General features: G+C 45.0%; 2 protein-coding genes across 8 annotated transcripts in view; one reads left to right on the forward strand and one right to left on the reverse strand.

Annotated features, from left to right (window-relative positions):
- Positions 1-7744, forward strand: part of LOC119168605 (solute carrier family 52, riboflavin transporter, member 3-A) — a 93715-nt gene extending 85971 nt beyond the window's left edge. For both annotated transcript variants that reach the window (XM_075866096.1, XM_075866097.1), the window contains one exon: positions 3752-7744. In XM_075866096.1, coding sequence (XP_075722211.1) covers positions 3752-3955 — 204 coding nt within the window. In that variant the 3' untranslated portion in view covers positions 3956-7744. The remainder of the gene's footprint in view (positions 1-3751) is intronic.
- A 4890-nt stretch (positions 7745-12634) lies between these two features.
- Positions 12635-22082, reverse strand: part of LOC142765327 (uncharacterized) — a 53267-nt gene continuing 43819 nt past the window's right edge. For 3 of the 6 annotated variants that reach the window (XM_075866101.1, XM_075866098.1, XM_075866103.1), the window contains exons 2-3: positions 18616-19034; positions 12635-14189 (exon numbers count right to left, since the gene is read on the reverse strand). In XM_075866101.1, coding sequence (XP_075722216.1) covers positions 13890-14189; positions 18616-19034 — 719 coding nt within the window. In that variant the 3' untranslated portion in view covers positions 12635-13889. Of the gene's footprint in view, positions 14216-18615; positions 19035-22082 lie in introns of those variants that run through there. The other 3 variants (XM_075866100.1, XM_075866099.1, XM_075866102.1) reach the window with 2 other exon arrangements.

The raw sequence follows: 22082 nt of genomic DNA on the forward strand, positions 1-22082 counted from the left end.
CGCAGTTTCGTAGGACTGTGTTCCTACTTTCGGCGCTTCATTCGAAACTTCGCGACTATCATATCGCCGCTGACGAAGCTTCTCGGAAGTAACGGGCCTCTCCATTTGTGGTCATCACAGTGCGACGACGCTTTCAGAACACTTCGTCGTTTGTTGACGTCGCCTCCCATACTCCGCCACTACGACCCTACGGCCCCTGCAGAGGTACACACGGATGCCAGTGGTGTCGGCCTCGGCGCTGTCCTTGCGCAGCGCAAACCAGGGTTCCCGGAATATGTCGTGGCGTACGCGAGCCGTACGCTTACTAAAGCCGAGACTAATTACACAGTCACCGAGAAAGAATGTTTGGTAATCGTCTGGGCCCTTGCAAAGTTCCGACCTTATTTGTATGGTCGCCCATTTGATGTCGTCACCGACCACCACGCACTATGCTGGTTGTCGTCATTGAAAGATCCCTCAGGCCGTCTCGCCCGGTGGGCACTTCGCCTGCAAGACTATGACATCCGCGTGCTGTACCGCAATGGAAGGCAACATGCTGACGCCGACGCCCTGTCGCGCTCTCCCTTGCCTGACGACAATGCCAACAACTCAGTGTCTCACCTTGCCATTTCTTCGATTAGCATTCATGCTATTGCTACTGAACAGCGCAAGGATCAATGGATTGCCTCACTGATAGACTTGCTGACTGATCCATCCACTCCATCCACTCGCGCGTTGCGTCGTCAAGCCCACCATTTCGCCGTTCGCGACGACCTCCTCCATCGACGCAATTACAACGGTGACGGCCGCCAGTGGCTACTAGTCATACCTCACAGTCTGCGCTCTGACATATGCGAATTATTTCATTCTGATCCGCAGTGTGCGCACTCCGGGGTATCGAAGACTTACCACCGCATTCGCCAACGGTACATTTGGCGCGGCATGTACCGCTACGTGCAGAAATTCGTTCGCTCCTGCATAGAATGTCAGCGCCGCAAAACTTCAACGCACCTGCCGCCGGTAGGTCTGCAACCTCTACCTTGCCCTGCCAGGCCGTTTGGGCGCGTTGGCATCGATTTGTATGGGCCACTTCCCCTAACGTCGGCTGGTAACCGCTGGGCCATTGTTGCTGTGGACCACCTCACGCGATACGCCGAAACGGCCGCTCTTCCCGCGGCTACAGCGAGCGATGTGGCTTCCTTTCTGCTCCAACGATTCATTCTGCGACACGGCCCACCCCAGGAACTTCTCAGTGACCGAGGCCGTGTCTTCCTGTCTGAAGTCGTTCAAGCCATTCTCAAAGAGTGCAACGTTGTTCACCGCAAAACTGCTGCTTACCACCCGCAGACGAATGGCCTCACAGAACGCTTCAACCGTACGCTGGGCGACATGCTCTCCAAATACGTCGCCGCCGATCACACAAATTGGGATTCCATTCTACCCTTCGTCACCTACGCATATAATACCGCCCCTCAGAGCACTACTGGCTTTAACCTTTCCTTTTATCATATGGAAGGCACCCGTCACACACCATCGACACGATACTTCCGTACAGGCCAGATCCGTCTGAGTGGGCACCTATTTCTGCTACAGCCAAGCTTGCTGAAGAATGTCGAGAGCTTGCAAAGACCTTTACTGCGCATGATCAAGAGCGGCAAAAAAGCATTCGCGCTGACGCCAGTACTACTGCACCCACATTCCTCCCGGGAGCGCTCGTCTGGCTCTCGATCCCTACTACTGCAACTGGCCTATCTTCAAAACTATTGCCTAAATACGAAGGCCCCTACCGTGTCGTCAAATGCACTTCCCCAGTCAACCACTTGATTGAACCCATCGAACAATCTTCGGACATGCGTCGTTGAGGACGCGACATTGTTAACGTGGAGCGCCTCAAAGCCTACCATGACCCGCTCATTGTAACCAGCTGTTAGGTCGCCAGGCGGCTCCCTTTTCGTACCCGGGGTAGTTGTGGTAAAGCCTTTGAACAGTGGGTCATCCTCTTCAGCGCCTTCTAGTGGGTCGACCTTTTTCTTAAGAAGAAGAGCAGGTCGTGCAGAGAGTCGATCCCCGCATTGACTGTCGCTGTCGTGAATCATTGCTGAGTGTCCGTCAATAAACCGCTTAACAATATACATATATATCTGGGTAGATGAGGTGCGAGATCACCGGGTAGAGATAGGTCCTGGTCTGTAATCACCGCCAGTCTACGACTGTTCTTCGCTTAACTCTTGATGAGGTGGTGAGAAAACACACCTTTGCAATTTGTAGTGTGGTCCTGCGGTCATCCCGTTCGCACCTCTCTCAATGAAGTTTAAGCACGGGAATATTTTACTCGTGCATTTTTATTGTATACGGAGGTTTTGCTTTTCGCCACCCAAATACCATCACAACATAAGGGTGCCTAAAATATGTTTCTTAGTCAGTCCGTTGGCTCCTAAAACTTTAGGATGCCTGCAGTGCTTGACATTTTTGTTTTTGAACGTTCCACCTTCTGGTACGATTTCACCAAAGGCTCGTATTTTGTACTCCTAATTAAATACTATTTAACAGTGTACTACTTTTAAATGCTAGTGGTGGCGCATTCCTGGTATTATTTTTTGTGAGTAGGGCGCCATAGTCCATGAAACAGCTTTGAAGTAATTTCTTAGGCATATTAAACTGCGTTCCCGTCGACAGCTACAAAACGAAACGAGTGGTCTAGAGCAGCTATATTTAAGCGTACGCACGAAAGAAAGAAACACTGGGACAGTGCTGACACTAACAGCTGCTGCAGGTCGTGGGATCGAATCCAGGCTGTGGCGGCTGCATTTCCGATGGAGGCGAAAACGCTGTAGGCCCATGTGCTCAGATTTGGGTTCACGTTAAAGAATCCCAGGTGGGTTAAATTTCCGGAGCCCTCCACTACGGCGTCTCTCATAATAATATGGTGGTTTTTAAACGTTAAACCCAACATATCAGTCAAATCATCAACACTAACAACTAGTGCGTATTGAAAGCCTCCGCTAAAAAGAAAGGTGTGGCAATCTACAAACTTTTTAATCGCTTAGGTTTATGTAATGTTTGACCACTTCTTGTACCTGCAGATTACCGCACCTATATATTCAGTGGAGGGCTCGAACACGCGGCAGTTAGTGGCAGTAATGTCCTAGCGTTTCCTTAGATCATGCGTACGTTTTAATTTAGCTGCAACCACTCGCAATGCAAGATCGCTAACTAGCCCAGATGCGAAACCATTCTGAAGCATACGTACAGAGTCAAATTCGTTCGGCACCATGATGTTCATTTTACTCTATATATCTGCTTATTTAGAACTCGAGACTGTCGAGATACACTGAAGTGTCCCCTACTTTATCTTGGACGCACGAGCATGACTTTTCTACTGAGAGCACAGGTTCACAAATGAAGTATAAAAATAAAATTAACGGTCTGAATGACCCACCCTAAGTGAAATATGCTAATATTCCGTATATCTTGCAAACTACACTTACCCTAAAATTGCCACTTGTCTGCTGGCACACTAGAGCACAAAAAAAAAGAAAACCCCGCAAACTGACGATCCTCATTTGTGTTCCGTCCGTTGTGTGCTTTTTGCGCTGTAGTGTTGCAGAATGATCTACCAACAAGCCCAACTCGCCGCTTAGTAGTGTAACAGCAAGTCACTTGTTAATGCTGCGACACTAAGAAATTATGCAACGTTGCCACCTAACTTCCATTTCTTTCATTTATGCAGCGTACGTATAAAACAAACCAAATGTTCTCATTCACCTCGCAGGTTTCTTGCTGGGTGTGCACCTTCCTGCTGCTCAGCTATGCCAAGACTATGGTCACGCTTTTACTCACTAGCCACGGCGAGAACGCGCTCTTCTGGGTGGGCGCCTACACCCAAGCGGGTGCGCTGGTCGGAAGTCTGGTGCCATACATTCTTGTGATCGTGGGCGTATTCGTCGAACGAGATCACTGTGCCCAGTCCACCTAGAGACGTGGACATAAAGTGTACATAGTCTACGTCTGCTGCCTTTGCGAAATCCCGGGGAGTGCTCAGCAGAGACATCAATAGTGCCTACAAAAACTTGGAGAGGAAATGTTCTCGGGGAAAATCAAAGAAGGAAAAGGCCAATGTGGGATATTAAGACGCAGTGAATGCACGTACAGTGAGAACACGTAAAACAAGGGCTGGAGAAGTGCCCGTGGATGCAAGCCATCTTCCCCATCATTAATCATGCCTTCACCGTGATCGCGAAAGGCTGACGAAGACAACAAGAAGTGTACAAGAGTGTACTCGATGCAGAATGAGAGTTAATGCAGGAATTCTGGCTATAACCGCGCAACTAGAAGAAAAAAATTTAGTGTAGATGTATTTCAAACTGAGAGAAAATGCAGAGATTGCAGTCAGTTCCAACATATGCGAGCGGTCAATACGATGAAAAAAACTATCAGCGTGCGTTCCCTGCGCAGACTGACCTGTCTGTGAACGGAAATCTTCCATTTTGATGAGAGCGACAGATATGTTACGACAAAAGTCTCTTGTAGCTCGTCCGTCTAAAAATCTATCCTACTTCGACCGGTGGCGTCATGAACGCTATTGGTAATGAGAACTTTGTGACGTTCGATGCGCTTGTATATATTGATGCCGAAAGGCTAGGAGTACATAATAAGGTGAATTCAAAGATAACTTCACATGAAGGAACGTATATTGAAGTAATTAATTATTGATTCAGGACAAAACAAAGTGATTGATGTGAATTAAAAATGAATAAAAATTTGATCAAATAATTCATGAGTAAATCAGGAGTCAATCACGTGACATAAGTAACTTGATGCGAATGAAGAGCGAATAAAGTAACTCAGATGTGAATCTGGGAAGAATATGTAATATCAGTGTGAATCAAGAGCGAATCATGTGACTCGTGTAAATCACAAATGGCTCAAGCTGCTCAATGATGAATAAACATTCATAAAAGTGAATCAATATGAAATTCGTGAACTATAAAGCGAATGAAGTGTACTAAATAAGCATATCTCAAAGACCTTAGGTTTCGGTCGGTAGTCATTAAGACAGCTAATGAGAACCGGTGATGTTTCCACGAAGGCGTCACCAGCAGTATTGATCTTCGAATATCTCAACTTTAACTAACATGTTATACGTTCAAAAAACTTTGCAACCCAAGTGATTTCAAAGGAGGTGGGAGGATCAGAGATTTTCGCTCGGGTTCTTAGGACTTAGTCAGTAGTCAGTAGGACTTGGGCTGTAGTCAGAAACTTATGGTTCATCATTTCGCACTCATGCAATGTCAGCATGCTTGTAAGACGTGTAATATATTCTTTTATTAGATCAATCGCTTAAATCACCTATTAATGCATTACATTTTGTATAGTTTGTCGTCATCACTGCAACGACTTCTGTGTGCATTGCTTAATAGATTGATATTTAGAAGCCGTAGTTCTGATGGCGCATACTTTCACAACGCCGCAGAAATCTGTTACTATGCGTCGAAGTGTATTTGTTGTGCGGTGTGGAAGCATGCATCGAAGTTCAGCCGAGCAAGGGAATACACGTGAATTAAGAAGAACACCAGATGCCTTCCATCACTTACATAATAGTGTAGTTACTGCGTCCGCAAAGTCTCTGTGCATGCATAACATTTAGGTAACAAATACTAATGCTATATCACTCAGCCACTTAAATGTACGCAATTTACGATCTTCTCAGCGTCGCAGCTGCAAAAATGGTTGATGGCCTGAAACCACACTGCACCAAATCTTGTAACATAAAACCGCACGTGATGCAAGTCAAGCGACTTACAAGTGTCTTGATTTCTACATGAAGGCGGCTGAGATATTCGTCCTTTAAGTAGAAACTGCACAAAAATCCGTTGTTTTCCTACTTATCCAGAACTCCGCTATCGCCGTAAAAGTAAACTAAGCTAATATCGTAAGTTAAGGCGCAGAGTCCAAGCCAGTATACACTTCTGAACTTTGTAACCAAAGAGTGCTACGAAGTGCATTCTCGTTCCGCTTCACCGCTTTTACAAATATTTGCGTGTCGTAGATATGAACATCTCCGCGTTACCATCGTGCTCACGAAGTTTTGCATATTTCTCGAACACATCCCTAAAGGAACGCTTATCACATAGTGTGCGTTTAATAAAAACCTAGCAACCATTGTTCTGAAGCCAGTCGGTATCGATCTTTCAAACTCATCTGCGTCTGATTGCATTCCCATCAGTTCATTATACATGTATTATGTTTTTCAGACATAGAAAGATAATCCTTGGAACGAGTACGTTACCATAGGCCAATATGCACCGAAGTAAAAAGCTGGAATGCGTCTTTGCACTAGCCGTGTAGTATTTCATTGTGTGCTCCGAAGATCCAAGAGACCTTATGCGAAGTTGCTCGGATATCTGTGAACAGTGAGCCAGATGCCATCTTGGTTGTGTCAAGCGGTAGCGGTGTTCTCATGAAGTTGCGTGTGGTGTTGCAGTGCACTTTTGTGTATTCACTCTGAATTTCGTGTCTCAGTGCTCCATTTTAGCCGCTTATGATCCTACTGCTACGAAGAAAAATGGTGCAACGGCTACGCTTTTCAACTGCCAGCCATGTGTTGTGAACGAACTATTTGGAAATTCTGCCTCACATCAGTGAATATGCTTCAGCCAGCCTCTGCACGACAGTCTAGTCTCTCCCGTTGACGAAGTAGTACAACTTTGCAGTCGAGGCTCACACCGCCTTGTGGTCGGTAGCTACGCGCACCTGTGATTATGGGTCTATCAGCGTCAAACCAAACGTGAGCAGTGGCGTGTGCGCACATACAGTTTGACATCACTGCCCGCTACGGGTTCTTGTTATTCATGACGACGCGTACAGCCTTTACAAATACTAGCCTCTGTGGGCGTGTCGTTTCGCCCTGATAGCATGATAGTGCTTCGACACTGCGCAACTTGAACAATAGAAGCATCTGTCGAGTGAGGTGTAGCGTCGCATTTTGTCTAAACACTTCCAATGCGCTGTAAAGAAAATCAAACCTACACATATTGGAATTATGTAAAATATATCCATACCTTCGTATGGATATCTTATAGATATACTTGACTTTAAGTCCAAATACAACAATAAGATTATGAGAGACGCTGTAGCAAGTACATCCGATCTGTTTTTTCTTGAACATGCACTGACATCACATGATACACAGGCTTGTACCCTTTCAACTCCATCGAAGTACGACAAGTTCATATGTAAAAATCGAATGCTGATCCTTCTGTTTGCATATTTTTCTATTCTAATAAGTGGACTGACGAACGAGGGCATTGCACTTGTTGGGCTCGGCATTGGGGCAGTAACGCACAATCAAGATCACTCAACGAGGGGGAACGTAATTTCAGTGGCGTGTCATGAGTTATTGTTGACGTAATGCAAGAGCGAAGAAGCAACATGATAAATGGCATAGGCAGTGCTGCTCAGATGACTATGACGGTGGACAAGAACGACACCGACGAAGCCACTACTCACCTTCTTGCTGCTATTCCGAAGTAAGGTGATGGTGCTAGTCATTGCGCTCATTTTCATTCATGCAGAAGTGCAATAGGTAGATGTGACATCGTACACCCTAGTACTTGGCGAGCTTTCTTTTCCTACATTTCGTAAAAGACAAACTGTTGTGTTCTGGGTTTTCGGTTTCGGATTGACATGTGAGGATGCCAGGGGGCGCCGCTCTGGCATCCAGGATTTCAAGGCGACTGTAAAATAAACAGTGTGTGTTAGGTAACCATGGAGTGCGGTTGTTGTGCTTTCTTTCAGCGCTTCGCGCCAACCCGCGTGTTCGGGCTACATCAAGTTTATTCATTCGATAGATTCATGGGGAGACGGCACATGTTGCGCACAAAAAAGCAACTATTAGAGTTGGCTTGCGGTTACTAATCCTCGCAATAAATTGTATTGCACGGCATTATAAAGCAACATAAGAACTGGCGACACCATCGTACGTCTATTAATGCGCACACACGGGCACTAATGCGTTTTAGACGCAAGATACACATACAGCTAGTATTTATTAGATATAATAAACAATATCGCATATCCAATTGATGAGCGCTGAGTTGTTGATTTCGCTGAACAGCTTCTGTGTAAGCCGAACGCTTCTCCAATTCGATCCGAATGTCAATGAAAGCTTTGTCACATAGGCGACCCTTCTTTCCTTCACTGCCGGTCACTCCGCGTTTATATCAAAAGGGAACATAGGAGTGTTGCCGCACCTCCATCACCATGAACAAAATAAAATGGTAGTACCGGAGATCGGCATCCTTCATTCTTGAATAGGTACGTCGATATTCGCGGCGCTGTTTTCGTCCAGAAAGTGTGCCAAGTGATGTTTCAAGTCGGAAATCGTGGTAGCCTTCGGCAACCGCCTTCACCAGCTGGCGGGAGGCGCACGTGGAGATCATCGACAATGTTGTCCGCATTGCCATGCGCGATTTCACCGTGAACAGGAAACCTGTTGAAGGGCTTCACGCTCAGTGCACGTTGAACAACATGTTCATTGTGTATTCCAGCAGTGCCTTCGGTGTCGACATACTCCCGTGACTCTGCGGGGAGGCAAAGATAAAAGGCAGAAACGCGTTCTTGGGCTAGTTGGTTTAATAAATACTGGGAGGCACGAAGAAACGAGGCCAAGAAGTGTGCCAGTCCTGTTGGCTATTGTCCTCTTTCTTCTGTGATTTCAATATGTATTAAAAGATATGAGAGGGTCAGCTGATGACACGTGTTCCACTGCCACATGCATAACGGAGTACGCGGTATGATGTGCTACGTGTGTCCACGCTCGGCGTCGTTAGAGGGACCTAAAATAGGGGGAGTGTCCAGAGTGCCGGATCCCGCGTGGGCCTTTTGCGGTGAACTGCCGAGCCGCACCGCTGCTGCGCCGGAGTTTTAAAAAGAAACCCGACGCAGAAGTATATATATATATATATATATATATATATATATATATATATATATATATATATATATTTATATATATAAATGATGTGAAAGCGCATCTACTTTCATATTTATAACCTTGCGGCAACCGAAGTTAATCTTCTATATATATATATATATATATATATATATATATATATATATATATATATATATATATATATATATATATATATATATATATATATATATATGCGTCGGGTTTGTTTTTATTATCTACAGAGATCGCTTCAAGACAGTACCAAACGTTCCCACAAAATGCTTGCATTGCTTCAAGCCTTAACCATACACAATGAAAACAGTTTCAGACAACTGATTCCTAACATCACATATTTTGAAGGTTCTTGGTGCTTAGTGCTGGCACGGCTCACACATTTTACAAAAATATGTATCCAAGCAATTGCATAGCATGCAATTGCTTGTCCGTGGTAAATGAGTGTGCCTCAACATGGTACCTGGCCTCAATTTACTGCTCTTTCCTGGTAACCCGCCGCGGTGGTCTAGTGGCTAATGTACTCGGCTGCTGACCCGCAGGTCGCGGGATTGAATCCCGGCTGCGGCGGCTTCATTTCCGATGGAGGCGGAAATGTTGTAGGCCCGTGTGATCAGATTTGGGCGCACGCTAAAGAACCCCAGGTGGTCAAAATTTCCGGAGCTCTCCACTACGGCGTCTCTCATAATCATATGGTGGTTTTGGGACGTTAAACCCCACAAATACATGCTCTTTCCTGGTGAACTTAATACAGCGTACACTTTCTTTTTGCCTAGACTCTGCATTACTGCGACACAGCTCAACATTTTCCCTGTAATTGACAGAGACTGTCAGTCATTCCTATAATAAACGTAAAGACGTGACTTGATAGGTAAAATCGAACATCTTGTGTACCACGGGTATATAGCTGATGACCACATTTGTTTCCGGGTGATCGCTCGTAAGATGCACTGATGCGCACATGATGATGCGCTGATATCAGTTATTTACTTCGTTTTTTTTTCTGTTCTTTTCATAAGGTGGAAAGTCTTAGCTGACACGTCAAACGCGCGAACCGCCGGTTTCCCGAGTCATCATTACCAGCGGTGCAAAAAATTAGACGTGATGACGTCAGAGTCAACAAAAATTGTGATAGCATCGTGTCCTCATTTGGCGTGTTATATGATGACGTCATCACGTGACATGGTCGCTTTGCGTTACGACCGTAGCCCTATCACAGGGGCCATGTAAAAGGCGACATGCATGAACCTTGCAATCTTTTATCATGGGGGCAGTGCGAAACCACATTAGCTGAAGAAAGCTTGCTTAGGGGCTAGGATAAAGGAATCGAAAGAAAAATAGGGCCTTCGCCGTCACTTAATATAGGCGATTACATAAGTAAGCTTGTGTATTAGATTTTTTATTTATTTTTTCTACGTGATCACCTCTTGTATATGTATAGGTAGGTCTTGAATGTTGATATTGATGTTGCTGATCACGACGTTTTAAATCCCTGGCAAAGACCAATCGTCAGAAAACGCATCATCCAAATTATTTCTAGCCGAAGAAAGTGGGTTCGCATGCCACATTTTCTATCATCCTTGCTGTTTAAACGTGTTTTGTATCTATTTGGCAAAAAAAAAGGTTGCTTCACATACCGTATTATTACCATTAGACATTTCGCAAATCACAAGCATTTGTCAAGTTAGTGATACCGTAACCTTACTACAGTTAGTTTTTACTTTTCGTGGCAGGGACACGCAGACGGAGACATTACACTTCGCACGAAAATGCTTGAAACAGCAGAGCGCGGAACGCAGCCGTGTAAAGCAAAGTGATTGCGCGAAGTAAACAGTATGTTATGAAGTATGAAGACGCGTTAGCATGAGATAGCCATTTACTACGTGAATATACGCGGGTTAAGTCAAACCCATCTGCATAATTTCAGGCCTGCTCACTTTATGTACCGAGGGCTCTGCAGCACTTCGTTCAAACTGGTGTGTTTCTGCAAAGGCGCGCCTATGCTTGCTCTCATCGCTCGATCGACAGACATGGATTGCCAAGCCCGACGAAAGATTTCATGGCGAGCTGGTGTCCTTGTTGGCGACTCGAAAAGACCGTCTTCTTTTTTCGTTCTTTTTTCGCGAACTGCAGCGCGGATATGCGATGTCATTCGTGCACTGGATATTCGCAATCTGTACAGCTGCAAATCCGAACGGTTGGGCGATGCTGCATGGCGAATTGTCGTGGCAAAGGGACCGAAGTTGCAAGTGTTCTAGTTTCCAATGGACAACCAAAGGATTAAATGGGAGCGTGTCCTTCGTCAAGCTGACGTCGACATCTCTTTTCTTCGTGACACGACGGTATGTGTGTCCATACTACTTATTCACAAGTCGTTCCAATGAACCCGTCCCCGTTATGTTTCGTTCTTACTTTATGATACAGGTGCCATATGTGCTTCGGCGTAAAAGGCCTGGCATTAGGGAGGTTTAGAATAACGTTTGCAGGGGCTGCGAGCGTAGCGGGCATAGTGGGCGCCATATGGGATTTAGAATAGCGTTTGCTCACCCTCGGGAAAAGACTAGCGACTCTCACCCCGACCGCAAACCCAAATGCACGGAAGCTACTCACAGCACTTTGCCGGCCTCGCGGGCCGTGATCACCGGGCGCTATTCAAGATTTTCTGCGTGCGGGCAGCGAACGCGGACGGCGACTCGCGTTACGATGCGTGCGCAGTTGCAGTGACCCCACCAGAAAGGCTCGCGGTGCACTATTCTAAAACTACCTATTAAATCACTAAACGCACGTGCCAGTACGTTTCCAGAACAGGCGTTTTTTATCTGCGAAGCATTTCTTCGCGAACTTCGATGACTTTAAGCGTATCTATCTATCTATCTATCTATCTATCTATCTATCTATCTATCTATCTATCTATCTATCTATCTATCTATCTATCTATCTATCTATCTATCTATCTATACTTACAAAGCTTTTGGCTATTTTCATTATTACTTCCATTTTGCCCCTCCATGAGTCAAATTTTGGAGCTTACGGAACATGAATTGGCCCAAAATTAACTTAATCATCTGCAGTTTGAACGCAGCCCAAATAAAGTATATGAAGCTTGACCGAAACCGTGCACTTGTATTAATCTGTTCCAATTGATATACTGTTACTTGCACTGTACCAGCTGGTGTTGCTTAGAAAAGGACTAACCCAGGCGTACATAATGTATGCCTGCAATGCACAATCACTAGAATATACTTGTAGCACCCAATGCATACATTTCAATATAACTTTCAAACTGCTCATCATACTTCAGCGCACACACACTAATACAAGGCTGTCTACCTGCCTCTTGTTTGCACCGTGACCCACTGTCGCTCCTTTGCTAGACCACCCAGGACGGGAACGGTCTTTGCAAGAGCATCATGATCATTCAAACTTGGATAGCTTTAGGGAAGCCTTAGAATCTTTGTTTTATTTACAATGATTGCATGACTCACTCCCGCATGTAAAGCATTGGGACCTCAATAAAGAAATTGCATTACTGTTTTGCCAACCTTTTCTGAGTCACCAGTGTTCTTGGGAATCAGCAGGGGCATGCAAATTTAAAGCGTCATTTGCCCAAGCCACACCAGCACTCCCCCACCGCAATGCAACCCCCCCCCCCCCCCAAGATTTAACTCATGCCGACATCCATGGCTATTGAAGTACATGCCACAGTGATGCGCGAGAAACTTGAAAGCTACTACAAATACATGACCAAAAGACAGCTGTGCAAGACATTTCAAGCAGTAAAAGCAGTTCATAAGCATGCCTAGAATAGTTGCACTATCAAATGAAAATAGCCACAGATTGACTGTACTATATCTCAGTGTAACTATCATTATCTGGTGTTACTTAGCAAAAACCAACTTCATTTCGTAAATGAAATAATGTTTTCTTTGTATTCTATAGAGCAGTCGTTTTACATCAAGAAGTATTTCTCCGCAGCTATAAACTATTAAATTTCTTGGTTCATGGGCGATTTTGGCAAATATTGATCGTAAAATGTTGCATGAACATTACTAGAATGTTTACCTGTTAAGTTAATTCTTCGTGCAATTTTAATATTTTTTTAATATTTGAATATATAACATTCAATGCTTTGTTTGAATGTTGCACTAATGTTCCACATTCAACGTTACTTTAACTGTGTATTTCTAATATATATATATAACGTTTTACATACAACAAATAACGTTATACGTTTCATGTAAAACGTTCAGACAATGTTGTTGGAAAACATAAAACGCTTCTTCAACATTTGCAACAAAAATACAACGTTACTTTAATGTTTTGTGCTACCTGGGATCTTCCCTGTGCGCGTAAAAGTTTGTGGATGCTGCAGACGGGCGCAACTCAAGCAGAGATTGAACGTGCTGGTTCGCTCCGTTAGACGAAGTAATATGTAAAGATGCGTTCCTCAAGCAGCAACTGCATACTTTTATTCGATGGCCGCGCAGTCTCAACAGATAAGTGGAAGCTTTTGCGCCAGTAGTATAGCCACAGAGTGGCACTACGGGCACGTGCTCTTGCGAAAATTTCCTCCTTTCAAAAATGATCCTCGACTACAGTTTCCTGTCCGGTCGACACTTCGGAACAACTACGTCCACTACCAACGCAAATATGCCTATGCCACTGCTTTGTGCCCATGTTGTCTCACCATTTCCTTCACGTTGATGTCACAATTAATACAACAACCACATTGCTAAGGGAGCAACCGTGTTCCTTTACGTCAGTGTTTCGCACAGTTGCGCCAGATCATAAACTAAAGAAATTCGCTGATAATCTTACTCATTAGAATAAAGCACGTCATGCACTGCTTCGCCCTTGCAGTGAAAGTGTGACTTCTTTCAAGCAAAATTCAATGAACTGTTCAGGCAAGGATTTGTGTATTAGGTGTAATGCGTAAAAACTGTCACAGGTAGAAGCTCTCCCAGCAGAACAAACCGTTTCCCAAAAAACCGCGGTCGCAGACGCAGCGTCCCTTGGTTGCGCCCAACGGCACTACGCAAGAAGCGTGCCGACTGCACTCTTCATCGGCTCGGCACGGCTGCAGGCCGTCCACGTCGGCACGTAGTAGGTCTTGTTGACTGGGAGTGGAGGGTAGCTTGCCCGCCTCGTCTGCACCGCGCGAACGGTGTCCTGCACGCGGGTACTCCATGCTCAAAAACTCGTCCGCGCTGCCACCTCGAGGTCGATGGTGTCTCCAACGCAACTGCGGATGCAATCAGGAAGACAGACCTGAGAAGGCCGAGACAAGTTTTGCAGCTCGACTTTTATTTAAAAAGTGTCGACACCAAATTCCGCCCGTATCCCGACCCGAAACTCACTAAAGCGTTAACATTGCTTGCTTGCAAGAAAAAAAAATGCTGTGTCACCCCTTCCCAAACAAGAACTTCGGAAAGAAAACACAGAAATCACTTCAAAGTACGCGACGTTTTTTTATTTTTCACGAATTAGAGTTGCGCCAGCGCATTCATCGGCACGAGCGTATGCTCCTGCTGTCCACTCATTTATCTCATTATGACGGCAATATTATGGCTGCTCAAGGAGCTTTTTCTTTACGTTGCCGTCATGTCACGTGTGAAGTACAAGCTAATATCAGCTTCAAGCTAATTCACCTGACTATTGAAGTCTACAAGAAACGCAGCTGTTATTTCATACACATAGTGATAACTAATAAAGAAAATTTCAAAAAAATGCTTTGATGTTATGCTCGTAACGTTGGAAGTGTGTACGACGATGAATGTATGAGTACCACGTTTAGTATGAAACCAACCCAGCTCCAGATGAGAAGGGATCGAAAATTAAATGGTTTTCGATCCACGTTGCACGTTCAGGCAGACGCACAGCGTCGGATTCCTACGAAGCCGAGAGCGACGACGACATGACGGCTGACTTATACGCGTCTTTCGGTACAACTAGTGTCGCGAAGCTCAGGCGCACGACTGAAATGTAGCAGATATGTCACATTCATTTGCTCGTATATAATATAACCGCTTTGGTCCTCGACGTGGTGTTGCTTCGCACGGAACTAATTAATGCCGTTGAACGAACGGGAGGTCTCTATTTTGAATGGGGCTTTTGATACCTGACGAAAACTTTCGTGCCTGAGCTCCGTGAAAAAACACGAAGGGGCTGTTAGCTTACGTAAAATTACAGATCAAAGTCACCGCATGCTTCTCTTTCTTCGCAGACCTGTAGACGATGCCTGCATTGTTTAACTCCGTGAAAGTAAAAAAAAGAAGTGTGATTTCTTGGCCATCACGAAATGCCAGGCTAGCCGTGTGAACTCGTGCGAGAAATGACCCGGCAACAGACCAGTCGGTCAGTGATGCGTCCATGTCAATGTTCTTCTACAATGAAAATGACGAATTTGCACCCCCCCCCCCCCCATTTTTGTGGCTTGCTTGAGAAGAAAAAAAGGAACATCGGCCAACGTTAGGTGCGGTCACTCAGGTCAGCAAAATCGACATTTGTATAAATGTCATCATCATCATCAGCCTGACTACGTCCACTGCAGGACAAAGGCCTCTCCCATGTTCCGCCAGTTAACCCGGTCCTGTGCTTGCTGCTGCCAATTTATACCCGCAAACTTCTTCATCTCATCTGCCCACCTAACCTTCTGTCTCCCCCTAACCTGCTTGCCTTCTCTGGGAATCCAGTCAGTTACCCTTAACGACCAGCGGTTATCCTGTCTACGCGCTACATGCCCGGCCCATGTCCATTTCTTTTTCTTGATTTAAGCTATGATATCCTTACCCCCCGCTTGTTCCCTAATCCACTCTGCTCTCTTCTTGTCTCTTAGGGTTACACCTACCATTTTTCTTTCCATTGCTCGCTGCGTCGTCCTCAATTTAAGCTGAACCCTGTTTGTAAGTCTCCAGGTTTCTGCTCCGTAGCTAAGTACCGGCAAGATACAGCTGTTGTATACCTTCCTCTTGAGGGATAGTGGCAATCTAGCTGTCATAATTTGAAAGTGCTTGCCAAATGTGCTCCACCCTATTCTTATTCTTCTAGTTACTTCAATCTCGTGGTCCGGCTCCGCAGTTATTACCTGCCCTAAGTAGACATAGTCTTTTACAACTGGAACTGCACTATTACCTATCTCGAAGCGCTGCTCTTTTCCGAGGTTGTTGTACATTACTTTCGTTTTCTGCAGATTCATTTTAAGACCCACCTTTCTGCTCTCCTTGTCTAACTCCGTAATCATGAGTTGCAGTTCGTACCCTGAGTTACTCAGCAATGCAATGTCATCGGCGAAGCGCAGGTTACTAAGGTACTCTCCTTTAACTCTTATCCCTAACTGTTCCCATTCTACGCTTCTGAAAACCTCCTGTAAGCACGCGGTAAATAGCATTGGGGAGATTGTGTCCCCCTCTTACACTCTTCTTGATTGGTATTCTGTTGCTTTCTTTATGAAGCACTATGGCAGCGGTTGATCTCCTGTAGATTTCTTCCAAAATGTGTATATATATATATATATATATATATATATATATATATATATATATATATATATATATATATATATATATACATATATATGAGATATAACAGACAGTAATGCCAAGGAATGTACACGAGAAGTTATTAAAATCAATGGAATGTAAATAAGAAGAAAGAAAAGTGGATGAAAAAATTACCAACTGTGAGCAGGAATCGAACCTACGACCTTCGAATAACGCGTTCGATGCTCGAACGCGTTATTCGAACGCGTTATTCGAAGGTCGTAGGTTCGATTCCTGCTCACAGTTGGTAATTTTTTCATCCACTTTTCTTTCTTCTTATTTACATTCCATTGATTTTAATAACTTCTCCTGTACATTCCTTGGCATTACTGTCTGTTATATCTCATTAATATTGTGTTAAAAACACGGAAAAACGAGCCCTTAGGTATACACTTCTTTCCCTTATATATATATATATATATATATATATATATATATATATATATATATATATATATATATATATATATATATATATATATATATATATATATAAATGTACGTAACCTTAAAAAGTTTTCCGCTTCTCGACTATCGTCTCTGATTGATCGCCGACAGAGAAGCCTGCATCCGTGTAAATGAGCCAGAGTTTATAATTACGGCTAATAGGAACTAATAAACGAGACCTACGTACCATACGAATTCCGACACTTCTTTAGTCGCTCAGATGCTGCCATAATCGCACGAGCACTAACGCATATACAAGCACTCAAGTGTGCATAATGTTCTTACAACGTGTGCACTCCGCAGAGAAGAGGGACCCCCTACTAGGGCGCTGAAACACATAGACATTGTCACAAACGAACGCGGGATCCACAAAACAAAAGGGCTTCGTAAGACGGCACCAACCATGCGCGCGCCACGACTCAAAGCGCCAGCAGTGGTGGCTTCTTCTAACTGTTCCCCCTTATGCCTTTTGAAGACGGCGCAGGCCAACATAACTAATACCCGGTGAGACCGAGATGATTCGTGGCTTTAACATGGCTACCAGTGATGCGATGCGACGCTGCCACGTGGCTGCAAGAAGAACTATGACGTATACACCAAAGGCATACACATCCATCGTAGCTTGTTTTGAAGGAGCGCTTTTTTGGATTATTTCTCCTGCTTGACATGTGATCGCACATTGCGGGAATACGTCGAATTTTCCGCTTTTGTCGATGTCTCTCTTTTTCATTTTCATGCTTTACTACAGCGGTGCACCGGCTAGTCTCGGTCACGTTTTTGGCAGGTTCCCGCTTGTATCCCCCGTGAAACTGATGGCCTTCCGCTTTATAGTCCTTCAAGAGGTGACTGATTTATTATCTCTGTCTCATTTATTCTTCACCGCTGCGCCATTACGCCTGTTCATGTTCCAGCGCTGACCAACACGAACAATGCCACTGTGGTTGCGTATCCGGGCCTGTTTCGGGGACACGCAAAAGGCACTTCCTTACAGTTGGTGATAACACAGAAGACTAAAATAGGTTTCGGAGTTGCTTTCACTTTGCAGCCGCAGTGAAAACTATAGTTTTCAGGACAGTGCGCTCAGCCGGGTAGTTTGCTTTCGCTATGTGGAATTGTGCGCCGGCTTCTCTTGCGCAAGTGATACTAGGGAAGAATCCCCCAAATCGCCGCTTGATCTGAATCGGCTTTAGTTAGTATCAGCCCGCCAAACGGTGAGTTGCTTACTAGTTGAAGCTTACGTTGATGAGTGAGCGACATAAAAAAGGCGAGAAAGCGAGCATGGCGAGAAAGTGGTGGCTGAAACAAAAATGAATGTTCTCCCCCGTATTTACACTCAGGTGTTCCACTACGTGCACCTATTTTTGCCCGTCGGTGAACGCCACAGACGTACATTACAACGTATAGTTTTTAACAGTTGTACAGGATTGTTCTATAGTTTACCTCACCATTACGAATAAACAATGTGCAAGTATCAACACAAATGAGGTTTTTGTCACTTTGCGGTCACCCAGAAGTTTTTAACAATTTATATCTTAAGTGACAAGAAGCATTCAATTCATCAATAAAAAGGCACATTTATGGGACGCACATTGCTGAAGCAATCGTGCTTCTAAAACGAAGCACATGGACCTCAATAATTTTGCTTCTATGAGACGCGAATAACAAAACCACCTTGTGGCTCACCGGTGGCTCGCGGCGGCGAGTTTCAGTCGTCATTGACGTTTTCGGCAGCGGCGTTGTGGTGGACGAGATAGACTCGCAAGGAACGACACTGGGAACGCCGTTCTCGCCGCGGATCAAGCGGAAGCAGACGTTGCTCGTGAAGTCCACCGCTGGCGACGGCGGGTTCGGTACCGGCTGGGGCACTTTGCGTCGCGGTTGAACTGCCACTTGTGGCCGGTTTCCCGAATCTGGACGGTCACCTAGCGCCACCTGCGCTACTTGGCCGTTGCTGACACTCACGTTGGTCTGAACCACGGTATACTCGTCTCCGGTGTCTGCGGCCCCAGGTGCCGGTTGCGAGTCCAGCTTAACGGCCAGGTGGATCACAGTGTCACCCTCTGTCGTTGACGGCATAATTTGAGTGTTTGTCGTGACTGGACCTGCAGTGGCACATGCGGAGTGCGAGTATTTTCAAGTGCTGCCGCTGCACGTTCTACATGGCGGATCACACGATACTGAAGGGCGCAACGACTAGAAACAGACACCGGAGCAGAACTTGATGCGCCAGACTTACTCCATTGTCAGTTGAATAAATACAAAACAGGTCATAAATAGGTACGGGCACAAATGGCCAAGCAAGCCCTTCATGAACACATCCTCCGCATGCAAATCAGTTGTATACAGTTGTAAGACATTCAGAGGACCAAATCGGCTTGAATAACTCCCCAAAAAAAATATTTGCGCTTGGTGCGAGAAATGGGACATGAGACTGAACGCATCTAAAACTAAATGTCTCACGCTCACTAATAAGAAGAATCCGCTTAATTTTTTGTACACTTAAGAAAATATTGAACTCCCTAAAAGTAATCAGGTGAAATACCTTGGTGTCACGCTTTCAGCAAACTTAAGTTGGGAACTTCATATTGACACCATCTGCAAACAAGCGGTAGGGAAGCTATCCTTTCTTAGAAGAAGGTTGCGAAATGCTCCGGCCCAAGTCAAATTGAATGCATACAAGACTCTTATTCGCCCTGCCTTAGAATATGCCGACATAATATGGAGCCCCACCAACAACACCTAATAGACAAAATTGAACGCATTCAGAATTTAGCTGCATGGTTCATCTACTATAATTATTCGCGGCATTCAAGCGTCACTGACCTAATTACTATAGCGAATCTTCAGCCACTTTCCAAACGAAGAATTATTTCTAGGTTAAAGTTCCTATACTTACTCTATCACCGTCATTTTGAGATGTCGCGCAATCTGTACTTAGAGGACCCATTTAAACACTCCCTCAGGACAAACCATAATAAGTTCATCTTTGAACCTGCTAGCCGTGTCAATACACATGAGTATTCTATATTCCCAATGGCCATTAGTTTTTGGAATAGGCTGCCAGTCAACGCTGTGAATTGTTCTACGCCGGAATCTTTTGTCAACTGTCTAGAAGAGATTGATTTTTTCTAAAAATGTATGCATGTGAATCATGAAGTATCCTATGTGTATCAATACTTTCTTTCTTTTCTTTTTGTGGAGCGTTATTATCCCTCATGTTACCTCTATGTAGCCACTCATGCATGGGCCCGGTGCATTATATACGAATAAATAAATAAAATAAAACAAATAGGTCATCCATTCATAGGTGTAGTTCTTTTCTGTGTCTACCATCTATTAGTGTAATTGTTTTCTGTGTCTGCGACATAAGAGGCGACAAAATATTTATTGTATCATGTTTTGTCATATTATAAATTAAATCAGAATCTTATCTTTTTGTTGCAGTTGAAATTGCCTATTAAAAGCAAATTAATGAAATTGACCATGTTGACGTGTGAGAGTTCACTGATGTGCGATCCATCGTCTTTCATATTCGTTGGTTCCATAGCCTAGCCCGGCCAGAATTTTAGAAAACATACGCAAACCCAGCCAGTACACGTATACATATATATATATATATATATATATATATATATATATATATATATATATATATATATATATATATATATATATATATATATATATATATATATATATATATATATATATATATATATATATATATATATATATATATATGGGTGTGTGAAGAAATTCTATACTTTAGGGCTTGTTTATTCTTGTTAGACACAATATTGCTACGGAGAGGAAGAAAAGGAAGAGGTGCGACTGACAGGCGCGCGACTGGGCCAATCAGCCATTGTGTCTCTTGCCTGTAGTTTTTACTCTGCAAATACATCTCGCTCAGAAGCAACCAACCTCGTAACATATTGGTGAGAGGTGCTGGGTAACCATCAGGCAACGGAGCTCCGCAGCGGACGTCGCATCGCCCTTCCAGCCATGGCCAATGCTCAGCCCTCCGCGTCAACGTCAGCGTCTCCGACGAACATGGCGTCGCAACCGTACGTTTTCACGCCTCTCAAGGATCCCGGTACATTCTGCGGAACCGATGGCGTCGACGTTGACGATTGGCTGGCCATGTTTGAACGAGTGAGTGTGCCGAACAGATGGGATCCCACACTTCAGTTGGCTAATGTGCTGTTCTATTTGAGAGGCACGGCCAAGGTGTGGTATGAGAACAATGAAGAAGAACTCACAAGCTGGGACCAATGCAAAGCAAAGATGCGGGAGGTGTTTGGCAAAACCGCCAGTCGGAAGATCGCCGCCAAAAAGGAATTGGCCTGCCGTGCCCAATCCCCTACGGAGTCATACCTCGCTTACATTCAAGACGTGCTGGCCCTCTGCCGAAAGGCCGAAAGCGACATGACAGAAGGTGACAAGGTGGGACATGTTCTGAAAGGGATTGCCGACGACGCGTTCAATCTCCTGATGTGCAAGGGCTGTTCCACCGTAGACGCGATCATCAAAGAGTGTCGTCAGTTCGAGCAAGTGAAAAGTCGCCGCATTCTACAAACATTCGCTCGACTCCCAAACACCGCTGCAACATCTACTTGCGAGGACCAGTCAACACCACAACGTGCATCGCCGCCGGGAGACCTTACACGCATTGTTCGTCGTGAACTGGAAGCTATGGCGCCCTCGGCGTTCTATTCGCGCAGTACCGATGCCACTCCTGTTACTGTTCCTCTTGTTCAAGCCATCGTGCGCCGGGAGCTTGAAAACATCGGAGTGCATTCCGTGTGCCATGTCACCGCGCCTAGAGTCAGCGAACGCCCTTTCGTGATGCCCTTCTCCGACCGACGGTCTTCTCCACGTACTCGCAACCCGGCTGAGTGGCGAACTGCAGATGACCGCCCTATATGTTTCAACTGCCACCGCGTTGGACATATTGCCCGTTACTGCCGCAACACATGGTCCTCGGCACATCGCGCAACGACCAATATGACCCGTTTCGACGATACCGCCCGCACCTTTCCACCTGCCGAAGAGCCCAATGCCATTGACCATTCTCGGAACACTTGGTACAGCCGCTCGCCTTCACCACGTGGGCACCAGTCTCGATCGCCGCAAACACGTCGCCCATCGTC

Source organism: Rhipicephalus microplus, chromosome 6 (genome assembly GCF_043290135.1).
Source record: "Rhipicephalus microplus isolate Deutch F79 chromosome 6, USDA_Rmic, whole genome shotgun sequence".
NCBI classification, from domain to species: Eukaryota; Metazoa; Arthropoda; class Arachnida; order Ixodida; family Ixodidae; genus Rhipicephalus; species Rhipicephalus microplus.